We start from the raw sequence: 12,660 nt of genomic DNA on the forward strand, positions 1-12,660 counted from the left end.
TAAAGTATCCCCAGGCTGGAGATAGCATTATGGTATTGTGACCAAAGTATTCCACTTTGGAGCATGTCCTTGATCAAGCACTTTTAAAGTAGCTTACTTTGCTTCTGCAGGAGCGGTGGGTACCTAGGCCTTTAAATTGGCTATTTGACCCCTTCATGACCTTATATCCTTGCATTTTTGGTGATGTGAGGGAATTCCAAATGCAACATTTTCCTCTGATAAATTCATTTATATGAAAATGTACACTTTCCCTTGGAAGTGAGGCCCGGTTGAAATGTGGCTGAATGTTACACAGTTTTCATCATACCTGCTAGACGTATATCAACAGAAATACCAGGATTGTGGTCCCAGAAGGGATCACGGAGATGGCCACGTAAGTTTTTATTCAATGCCTGTTGAGATGTTCACGATATGTACACTATATTTACAAGAACTGAACAAATACTAGACTTGCTCCAAGTCTATGGGCATATAAATATCAAAACAGAACAGCAAACTGAGCAGACCGTCACGTTAGAAGTAGGCTGTCGCATTGATCGTAGGGTGAACGCGATGGGCCACACCGGCCAGTAAGGGACTGGACAGAAATTACAGGGGGGTGGGCCGCCATTTTTCGCGCAAGCATATTTGAAGGATCATACGATTTTGTGCAAGCCTTTTGGGGAGGGTCAGCCTTTTTCATGCATCAAAGCTGAACATGCATGTCCACGTATTAAAGAATATAGAATACCGGAAAAAGAAAAAATACCTTCTGGCATTTTCTGCCATTTCTGCCATGCCCATTTCAATGAAATCTAAAAATCATATTTTTGTACACACATGCACTTTTTACCTGCCACCTCAAGCAAAGTACATTTACATGAATTATCACACACATCTAAATGTAGAGAGATAGCTTGTTTTATGGGGAAAATGTTAAAAGTTTACCCAATAGACTCCCGTATATTATGATTGATATTTTCGGACAAAGCATTACATTGGCCACATTTTGCCTTCCTTTTTTTCAGGTTCAGCCAACGAACAATGCACTTTTAAAGGGGTCCTTACTATGATAAGATACATTGTACATGACAAGTAATGTGAACTGACTAATTTTAAGCAAGAGGGTATTTAATTAGCTGTTCATAATTTGCCCTCCCACTGAAAATTTTTCGACTTACTGTACCGCACTCAAACTTCATTTTTACCCGCTCCCCACGTATTTTTGCCTGTTTCCCCTCCCCACTGTGAATGTTTGAAGCTCCCCTGCCCTGTAGCGAAAAAAACTTGCCGATTTCCCCTGCAGCGGGAAATTTTAAAAAATCCCCTGAAAATTTTGTCATTCCATTCCCCCTGTAGACATGAAGCTACCCTATACCCTGTGATGAAAAAACTGTCGATTTCCCCCTGCCCTGAGAAAAAATTTCCCCTGAAAATTAACATTCCCATGCAGACACATACTGCAGTGGCCTTGTATTTGGTTTCCATCTCGCAGTACATAGAGTGAGATGTGGGGTCAATCGATAGGCTAAGTAGTCTGGGTAACCTTTAAAAGGTATAAGTACTTGCACTGTGTCCCCATCCCCGGAAACACCATGGCTGAAATTCCCCTGTCCCCGTTTTAAAAGTAGCTTCCCCTCTCCTCGTTTTTCGCCAAGCCCTGTCCCCAGGACAATCAACCAATATCTGCCCTGCCCGACAAAAAAACTAAAATTTGCTCCCCTGCCACCTAAAAATATGTCCCCTGCCCTAGCAAAATTAAATTTCCCCTGCCCTCAAAATTGTTTCCGGAATAGTTTTACGATGAATAGCTCCGTTGGCTGCACCAGTTTTTTTTTTTTTGGGGGGGACTTCAAAATTATAGCAAGTCAGAAGGGAGACTTGAACACATTGCGGGTTTGTTAGGGGAGTATTTGAAAAAAATCTGAGCATTTTTTTTAATCTCCCGCGCGCACCCCCGAGGTGTTTGTGATTGCAGCCTAATATCGTTTTCTCAAAATATCTTTTTACTAAATGCTTTGAGTAACAGGGGAGAGCCACTTATTTTCATGCACGGATAAGGGGGAGGTCACTTATTTTTGTGCAAGAACTTTTGAAGGGTCACTGTTTTTGTTGCAGCAGTGTTTTGAAAAACACCGACCCACCCCCTGTAATTTCTGTCAAGTCCCTAACTGCTGCCGAGCTAAGACAAGCAACAGGGGACCAGTCTGAACAAATACTTAATTCATCACAATCTGTCAACCAAAGGGAACAAAGGAGACAAAATCAAAGCAGTTAACTGTGATTTTCTAAGGAGAGAAAAGAAAAACACGGAATGTCAGAGAAAGATCATGAATTATTTCGAAATTGTTCCAAATAGGCCTACAGAATAGTGACAGTGACATATCAGACTCAGACTCAGCTCAGTATTATATAGGCCTATCAGACTCAGAGCTTGTGCCGAGGAAGAGGAAATCCATGAAATTGACAAATGATGAAGAACATTTTGAACTTTCCGAGACACAGTATACAGTGTATACAAGTTCTGGAAGAAGAGCAGGATCTTGGGGGGGGGGGGAAGATTCTTTCCACTGATGTTATATTGTAAGGCTTAGGCCTATATGGCCTATGGGCATTGTTATCATTCAAATTGGATCAGTACTTACTCAAGCAAATTGGAGGGGGGGGGGGTGTCATTAAATTTTTGTCATCTTAAAAGAAGGTGTCATCAATTGGGGGGGGGGCAAAGGGGTTCGCTTTTTTGACTGATGCACGGGAAGAATTTGCTGCCCCCCGGACATAATAGCTGCATGAACGCTCCCTAATCTAATTCTGTAATTTTGTGCATCGCTTCTTCTCTGCTGCATGATCCCAGAGCTTGACTCACAAGCATTCGACTCGATGTAACCAAACAGTCACTGATGCAACCAATTACTGGTTGCATCAGTGACAGTTTGCTTGCATCTCTGCATCGAAGCGAATGCCTGTGCCTTGAGTGTATTGAGCAGTGCTTGGCAGCTCGAGTACGCGATCGATGGATCGATGCATTTCGCGCGCGCAGCTAGAACGCAGTTGAGGAATTGACAACCGAACAGACACACCAAAGGTCAACTCACCAATGGCGGAAGTTTTAAATTTTTAGTAACTACTTCTCTCGCTTTAATTTTGACGTTTCACTTGCACAAACGACGACCATGCTGTAGCGAAGGGTTCTCATATACATTTTCGGCAAGCGCCTCAGACGCTTACGAGGTCAAAGTTGCCTCAAAAGAATGGTTAGTGATATTTTTTGGAACGGAATGTTTCTCAGTCAGTGCAGGCGTGATATCGCATCGTACTGCCAGCTGCAGTGCTTCAGCTCGAGCCTTTGCCTGGGTATGTGGGTCGGACGGCGAAACACATACCATGCAAAACCTCGAGCTTCAGCATGCAGCACTACAGCAAACTAGTCGCTTGCCGGCATCATGATGGTTTGTTGTGTGTGCGTGCTTGAGAATGATTGGTGTTCATCTACATCTTTTACATGTACAACACTTCATCCCACAGGCATTCGACTCAATCAATGCAAGCGAAACCGTCACTGATGCAACTGTTTGGATCAGTGACGGTTTCGCTTGCATTGACTAGAGTGCCTGTGCTTCATTGCAGGTGGGAACTGAACCTTACCTGTCTATTTCAATATTTTTGTTTCAACTGAAGTCACAACTTGTTATTAATATTCGCTTTGTGATAAATCATAAAGCTTGTGAACTAGTCAGACGACGGCTAATGAGTACCTTCTGTGGGATTTTCTTCTCTTGGCAGGCGCCTGTCCAAGGGTAGAATCTAATGTATGTCTACTTGGCTTATATTAGTTCAGTTCAGTTCAGTTCAGTTCAGTTGAGGGATTAGATATCCGGTCTGGATAATGACATCCCTTTAGGACCTTTGTGCAGACGGTCGTATTGATGTTTAAAAGCGTTCACTGACTTGGCATTAACCCCTGTTGTTACTTCCCAAATTTTAGCTAATCCTGACCACCTAAACCCCATTACAGTCAAGATATAATGACGTGCAATTATTATGGTGATAAGGAAGACATTTAGAAACTTCAATTGATTCAAATGCATTTCAACAAAAATGAGACAACATACGATGTAATCATCACACATTCTTTGCAGTTACTTACTGTCCATACACTGGCTGAATCACTCATAAATTCATGGCAGCATTGGTGCCAACTAGCTCTACATGGCAGGGCTGTATGTATGTCACCGACTTCCAGTAACAAACAGCCCTGCCATGTAAAGCTAGGCGTCAATATGACATATGGAACAAACAGAATCGTGGATGTTATCTTGTTCTATCACTTAGTAACCATAAAGTTTCTTTTTACTCTGATTGAATTTTTTCAATATCAAAGAATAGAATTGCAATGAGTTCTCCAACTTTATTTTCATGCAGAGAAGAAGCAATGCACCAAGCCAACTGGCTTTGAATGGGAAAAGAAAACACCATAGCAGTAATGGCAGAACTTCTATCAATGACAATGTAAGTAGACAACATTTGCATCATCAGTGTTTAGATGGAATTATAAAGCATCAACAAATATATAGATGCTTTATTTTGTTACAATCACATGCATTTAGTCTTGGAAGAAAGATTTTAGACCTGCCTTTTATGAAACAATTCCTCGTACATTTCCTCATGATTTGCTTCAAAAAATGGGTTACTTGACAGCATGCATTGCCATGCAAGTGTGCACCATGGAACAAAAGGCCACTCTCTCTTTTGCTGCCTAATGCACAAGTGTTGCTGAACTGCTTAGAAAAATTCAAACTGTGCAAGCTGAAATCCAACTTTTGTTTGAGTGTGATTTCTGTTCATTGTGCTTCACTAAAAATATTTTCGTTTTCCGTGCCCCATCTTTTCAACTTAATCAAAACTGTGTGATCCTTCTTTTTTACGTTTCACCCCTGATGTTCAGATCGTCATGAACATAATTCTTTTTTTTTGGAAGAATGAAGTGTTAGTCAACTAGAGGGGGATAACTGTTTTCCACAGATTTTCAAACAAAAGGACTTTCCTGCTATTGAAGATGTTTTCATAATATTCGAACTGATGCTACAGTTCATAAGCAGCTGTAACTCCTCACCTGTTCTTATGTGATATGATTCAACATAGCACAATGATCTATAAAGCCACTGATCACAAAATTTAATTGTCCCTTTAGGGGTAGAGTTTGACTCTTAATTTTAAGGTAGTACGTACATGCCCCGAAGACTTAAACTTTGCTCAAACTTTCCTCATGAAAGTGAAAACTATTGAGTTTCAAAACAGGAATAAAAACCAGGGTCAGTAAGTCAATGTTTATACTAGAAAAACAAATTATAAAAAATTTCACATTTGAAATTCCAAATGGCTTCTCTCCTTTGTTATCATTCTGGGAAAAATTAAATTTTGGATTTTCACATCTTCAAAATGAATCCACACATAAAATAGACTAGAAAAGTATTGTTCTAATGTGAGAGTCTTAATATCTGTTGCGAGGCAGATTCTGCCCTGAGAGAGTGTAAATTAAAGGGTAAAACCACAGAAAAATCCTCAATACCTCTTGATATGTTGTCCAAGATTAATTAAATCCTACAAAAGTATAGGTTGAGATGGAATGTCTCACACGAGTTACAGAATTGGTCTGAATTGAGCTGGCGGCGATTGTGAGACACAAATTCCCAATAAGTGTGAAACATCTATCTCTGCCCATTGGCATATGGGATTGTTTTCTTCACGTCCCTTCAATACTTAAAAAAATTGCAGTTGTGGTATTTTGTCATAGTAAACACAACTGTAATCAATCATTTTCTCTGATTTTTATTATTCCCTTTCAATAAATATAGTCTGCATTTACTGATACCAAATGCTGTGTGAAACGTGTTTACAGTGTTTCAGCCAGCTTTTGCTTGGATTGGGACACAGTGACCCATAGTAGGTCTGAATGGGGGACAAATTAAATTTTTGGGGGACATGTAATGTATTTCGATAAAACAACAGTACAGTGTCATTATGTGTCATTATGACCTGGTACTATATTTGGTGTTCAATAGGCAAGTCAGGTGAGTGCATTAACGGTCAGTATATATAGTAGGCCAATGGTGTTGTGAAAAATTGTGCCAACATAAACTTGCAGTATCATTAAGTTTACTGCTACCACGTGGTATGCACATAAACTGTAGGGCTCCCCCTAAGTCACCAAGATGATTAGCCAACTCATTAGCCAAATCAAAAATCTTGTAGCCACTTTGAACAAATTTTAGGCAGTTTATGATCTCAAGTGTGGCAACAACTTTCTTGGTATTCAGGAGTTCTTCATTTTTCAAATCAAGATGTTTTGTATTTTACAATAAAGAAATATTTGTTCAGTTTTTACTGCATTAAATATCTGTGTTTTTATGACATTAAAGTGATAGGTATATTTTTTCATTTCTGGTGGTAAACTTTTACCACCAGAAATAAAATTACGTGGCAATGTGAAGTGTATATTAGTTACCAAAGATACAGAATATTTCTGTAGCATTCTGTCAGTGTTCACAGAATGACAACTTAATACAAGCTCCTAATGTTGCAAATTTATGCAGTTTTTAAGTCATGACGAAAATTTTGTGAGCCACACAGACAAAACTTTTCCATGCAGAAGAAAGCATTGGCTAGCATAGTGGCAATGTAGATACAATTATTGTGGTGTTTAAGGCCCTGGTGTTGTGTCATAGTTGTGATCAAGCAGGCTCAATAGCGTCTTAAGCATAAGTATTTTTCTTGAGACAAAAATGGTTTGGCCAAACCCAAATCCTGTAAAACAATACACAATGTTTTTGTTCATTTAATTTCCAATGTTTTAGAGTAATCGTTGTTTCAAAGATTATGATAACATTTTAGCCCAGAAATATTTTCATTTATATTTTGATATCATCAATAAATGTCTAGTGATGTTCACTATTATATCATTAAACTGGTGGAATCTGCAGAAATATTAAAATCATTCAGAATCACAACATTTCTTGTATAAGTTATAGCAGTTTGAAATATGCCTAATGGACAATTTTAATAGCTCGAAGACTACATTTGAATTGTTGCTTTGATGTTAAGTTACAATGCAAAATTGCAGCTCTAAAATGTGAAGATTTGAAAATGAATATGCTTACTGCAAGTACTGTGGACCTCCCTTTGCCATGACTCTTAATAAAGTAGAATTTAAAACTGACAGTCAAGCTAAATGCCATTTAAATTGGAAGGCACCAAGAAATTTCTCTTTTACATAAGATTGTACCTATTGCCCTCCCTAGGTGGTTTCTTTTGAACCATAATTGTGTACTTAAGGGTCTTCATTCATGACATCACGTGAAATGACCCAGATTTGACCTTTCAGAAAACCTGGCAGTTTTGTCTCCTTTTTACTTGTACAATGACTCTGTTTGTGAAAGTTTCCTTAGAAATTATGGTTTTTACTGTCAAACTGAGTAGCTGCAGGCCAAATTTTGATGCAAGCATTGTAGGTAAAACTTGAACTCAAGGACGACCGGTACGCGGCACTCATCTATGCAAAACCAAGCCTCAGTGAATTCATGGACGTTGTACATCAGTGATGTATTGTAGTATCGAACAGCAACAATGTTTGTTTTACGTACTAGGGAATTTGTAACTTTGTAGAAAGGAGAGTAAACTGTTTCAATACATTGCAACTTTGTAGGAAGGAGGGTAAACTGTTTCAACATCTTACAACATTTTATTGTTAGCTCTAGTTTTCTGTCCGGGAGGCACCGTCTAAAAATTCAATAGCCACAAAAATATGGCCTACTCAGATTGCGTCATGGTGACCCACAACGGTTATTTTATCGGGACAAAACAAAAAAAATTGCGTCAAATGTCGCAATGCCGCACGCTGGCTGAAACACTGCTGTTTATAAAGGTTTTTTCTCATGGCTGTATTTCTGACGGCATCACATTATAATTTTATCATGCATTTATCAAAACAACCTCATCAGGTTTTCATTTGATCTATTTTCAAATATTTGTCTCTGATAGAGCCAGGGAATATACAAAACCTGTTCGCTTTGAATCATGTCATCTACTCACGCTATACTAATTTTAGAGCATGTGATCTTCCATTGGTAAAGTAATATATGCATGCCTTGGCTGCTGAGACAGTAAATGACTCATGAACATTGGTTAAACAAATATGTATTTTGCTCATCTGATAATATAGAGTGTGAGAACAAAACAATCCTGCACTGGTATTCTACCACTCCAAGCGAACAGGGGACGTGAGATTTTAGCATCTACACTGCTAAGCAATTGATTCACTCTTGGTTTTTTTTCACAATTTGCTGGTGGCAAGCAACACCACCAGTAAGTTGCACCATTTCTGGCACCTATACAAAATTGTGTCTTTCTCATTCCCAGAACTCATCCGTGAAGAAGATACGTTCCGATGAATCTATGACCAGCAACTACATCTCACAGTACAGGAAACCATTATGTACAATCACAAACTCTAAAGACGAAGATGTTACCAATTCATCTCATGTGAGTCAAATTCTCCAAAAATCTGCAAGCTACAAAGTACCTCACTGTTTAATTAACCCTTTTCCTGCCAGACAGTATCACTTCCCCATCAGCCAAGTCAGTAAAAAGCGGTATTGAGCCAAAACATGACGTATTTTCACCCACTTGGCTTGGTATGTTATAGCATCTTTTGTCCAAAAAAATCAAGTTTACAGTATTTACGTTTTCAACAGCCTACAAATGTACAGTATTATGTTAAAATACACCATATGGAATATGTTGTGTTTCATTAATTTTAACCATCTTGACCTGATGATGAAATATGAACTTGGCAGGAAAAGGGTCAATAAATGTGGTAACATTTCTTCTCTCCCAAGTAATATGACTGTTGATTAATCAAGGAGATCCCCAAACTGTACCAGAAATTCTTGCGATAGCTTCTTGTATCATTAGAAACATTGTATATGTAATCAGTTTTCCTTCTATTTGGTGTTACATAATATGTATTAAGGGTACACAAGGCTTTACCTTGTGGAAAAGATTTCAAAATCTTGAAAAGACACAGCTTTCTCACGAATAATTGAATTGCATGTCTTTCCTACAGGAGGAGCTAATATGGAAGATTTTATCCAAGCCTTTCAAAGTTCCCATTCCTAATTACAAAGGTAAATTTTATGTGATGCTATTTTGTATCACAAGCATCATTTTTCCTTTTGAACTTTGATGCACGGAATGCAAATGTGTCTATATTACTCTGCTACTGGTCAAAAAGAACACTACAGTATTCAGAAGAGCGTTCAGTTTGCAGCTCTGTCAGATTGACAGCAGTCAGGTATGACATGAATGCGTGGTTTGGAAACATCTTGCACTAAAGGCAGGGTTTACTTCCGACCAGTTTCAGACCAGTTACGCAGCATCCAGGAGAATGTTATACCACAGAGCGCTCTTGAGAAAATGCCACCTATTGCCGTACCAATGAATCTGTGACCGGCAACTACATCTCATAGTAGAGAAAACTATTGCATTACAACAGCAGATTCATACTTACCATAGTTAATACTGCATGAGATGATTGAAAGAGAGCTGGGTTACTGTAACCTCTGTCTACATGTCTCGCCACTCCATGAATATTTCAAGACGCACTGGTTTCACTCTGGGTAGACAACTGAAGTTTACTCAGTACAATGACAGCTACACAGTATTTTCTATGAAATGTGGTGAAATGAGAAATCTGTGAAGGGGTATCTGTGTGGTGCATTTATAGCTTTGTCAAGCACACCATTGAATCTGTGACAATGCTCACCTTGTATGGTGTACAACATCACCAATTTGAAAAGAATTTTTTCACTGGATTTCTTTAAAGAAGAAAGGTTTTTCCATCTTGCTTTGTCTTCTTGCTTAACAAATTTAATTTTTGTATAAAAATCCAGGTTCCCTAGGCAGTAGAGGACTTGGTATTAGAAGACATGGGGCCAAACGTGCATTGCATGATCCAGATGAAGAGGGCGCCCTTGTGTTGTTTCATCCTCCTGTGCTGTCAGCACATCAACAATTAACAAGTGATAAGTGAGTGTACTTAACTTAGATGCATTTGAAAATTAATACCATTTATTTGAATTTTGAATTTATTACTCATAGGTACAAACTTGCCAGTCCAGAAGTGTTATGTTTGTCTTGTCATTATCATGAGATACGATTTCTACCCTTGAACTTCATGTTAGATGGTTTATGCTTAACACTATGACTGAGCTTGTGTCGTAAGTGTCAACAATTTGTACTTTTGTTGAGCAGCAAGATGTGATCAGTATCAGCTTTTTTCAGGGTCCATGTGCTCCAGGAAATTCCATGAAAGTTCTTGAATTTTAAAGCTGCCTTGAAAGCCCTTACAGTCTTGAAAAGTTCTAGAAAATTGATAAGCTGCCCAAATCATGAAAGTATCGGTCATGATATCATAAAAATGATGTGTAAAATAATGAAGAACAATGATACTTGAAAGTGGTATTTTGGATCTCAAAAATTCCTTGAAAATTGCTGGAAAGGCCCTTGAAATATCATGAATTTTAAGTGACTTTGAGAATTTTGGGCCAGGTTTTACATAATCCATGCTGTGTACACTGGTCTGAATGATAGTAGAACACAGGCTTAGGGTCACTCTCTGAGTGGATTACAATGTATAGACTACTACAACTCCACCACTATTTATACCCAACAAATTCTTTTCAGTCTGAAATAGTCGTATTCTGCAGACTATGAGTTCATCAAAGATGACATGTCACAAGTCCTAATTTCATTGTGATTGGTATTTGGTATGTTTAAAAATAACATCACTGAGTCAGGTAACTTGTAATGTTTTCTTTTTTCTTTTTCCATTTCATACTTTTGCAGGGAGAAGCAATCTCTTCATGGTGAGTACTTGTATTTTAGTATGAGTTAGATATATTCTTTTGAAGGGTGTGTAAATTTTTGAAATTGGTGATTACATGCTAGGTTTATGCAAGTGATGTATTTTTTTCATTTGCAGTTGTAGTAGATCCAGTTTTGTCAAAAGTTCTCCGTCCACATCAGAGAGAGGTAAGACGGATTGTAGATACTTTTTTTTTATCCTAGTTCCTAGGAAATGTTCAAGCATGTCTCTCATAGCTGCTACACTGTTAATGTTAGATATTCTGTGGAGTAAATCACAGTCCCAAAGGTCTATGAGTAAACCAACAGCCCATCTTTGATAACTTTTACACCCATATTTTTCAATAGACCAGTTTTAATAGACAATGTTCCGCTGATTGTGAGATCTCGCGAGACTTTAATACATGCCCGTAGAAACAGGATTCCAGCTTAGTAATACAAGTCAAACTTTGTATGGAACAAGAAAAAGAGCAGAACTGAGCAAAGATTGCAACTTCATATATTTTATGCAGTGTTTAACGTAATTAGTGACTTGTCCTGTTTTACGCAGTTTGTCCTGTGTTGCGAGAACACGTCCACTGCGAACCACATATTCTCACGATATTTCGGAATGTCTCGCGCGGTTCGGAACATGGTCTATTGACAGGTCCTTCCTACTCATTGGCAGCAAATGAAATTGTAACAGAACTTTGTTACAAGTTTAATGCTACACTGTAGAAAGCAACTGTTGTATTACCGGTGTCGCTTTACATTTTTTACATGCCCAGTGCAGTATTGCATATTCACATAATAATTTTGAAAAAAAGATACCAACCTTTGTATGGATAAAATGTCTTTATGTATTCAATTATTTTTCAATTTTTTTTCAGGGTGTGAAATTTTTATGGGATTGTGTAACTGGTGGCAAGATACCAGGCAGCTATGGGTGCATCATGGCAGATGAAATGGTATGTCAATAATGTTATGTATCCAGAACAGTATGATATTTTGTCTCTATCAAATAGGATCTTGTGTGAGGATGTGCTGATCAAGATAGAAATGAAATATAACACTGGTGTGACTAAGTTCATCTATTTCAGATCAAGTCAATTCAAATTTGTTCAGATGGCTGTAAGATACATGTATTGCTACTTCATCTTGGTAACAAAATGTACATCATTAGCATTATCTGGCATATCTGTGTTGTCCACAGCTTGGAAAATCGGAGGGGTGGCAAATATATTTAATGATGCATAAATTTTCATATTCCTTTGTAGGAAAATATATTCATCTGTGTAGTTATTAATGTGTGAATTGATTACTTGACAGAGTTCGCGTTCACGCAAAAATCGTGCGTATTTACGCATTGAAATTGACTCTCTACGCATTTTTTTCATTGTTATGCGTTTTCTATACGCAAAGGATAGCAGTAAAATGTTTCCGAAAGCACTCCCCACAACTGAGCTTAGGCGACAACCAGACGAAATTTGTTGCAACACATTTCTGTCAATCACACATTTTGTGTGGAAAGTTTCGGATTCTCTGGGCGTTGTCTGAAAAATCGGCATCGTAGTTCATAGGCACGTTATGTCAGCTGTGCCTATGAATTACGTTGCTCATTTTCAGGCGAGCGATAGTTTCTGAAACTTATGACACAAAGTGAGTGATTGACAGAAATGTTGCGACAAATTATAGAAATGCCAACCCTGCACGATCATCGCGTCTCGCTGTTCCCAAATTTTAATCAAGCACACATACAGCATGGCGTCGAAGCAGACAAAT

The 12,660-nt window shown here is 38.3% G+C and overlaps 1 protein-coding gene across 1 annotated transcript in view; it reads left to right on the plus strand.

Moving 5' to 3' along the window:
- The first annotated feature begins 2,852 nt into the window (after positions 1-2,852).
- The window catches only part of LOC139138239 (DNA repair and recombination protein RAD54-like), a 28,755-nt gene continuing 18,947 nt past the window's right edge, over positions 2,853-12,660 (plus strand). The window contains exons 1-8 of the mRNA XM_070706542.1: positions 2,853-3,233; positions 4,402-4,488; positions 8,395-8,517; positions 9,101-9,161; positions 9,927-10,062; positions 10,882-10,901; positions 11,018-11,067; positions 11,769-11,846. Of these exons, the coding sequence (XP_070562643.1) occupies positions 3,231-3,233; positions 4,402-4,488; positions 8,395-8,517; positions 9,101-9,161; positions 9,927-10,062; positions 10,882-10,901; positions 11,018-11,067; positions 11,769-11,846 (558 nt within the window). The 5' untranslated portion in view covers positions 2,853-3,230. The remainder of the gene's footprint in view (positions 3,234-4,401; positions 4,489-8,394; positions 8,518-9,100; positions 9,162-9,926; positions 10,063-10,881; positions 10,902-11,017; positions 11,068-11,768; positions 11,847-12,660) is intronic.

This window comes from Ptychodera flava, chromosome 8, assembly GCF_041260155.1.
Source record: "Ptychodera flava strain L36383 chromosome 8, AS_Pfla_20210202, whole genome shotgun sequence".
NCBI lineage: Eukaryota > Metazoa > Hemichordata > Enteropneusta > Ptychoderidae > Ptychodera > Ptychodera flava.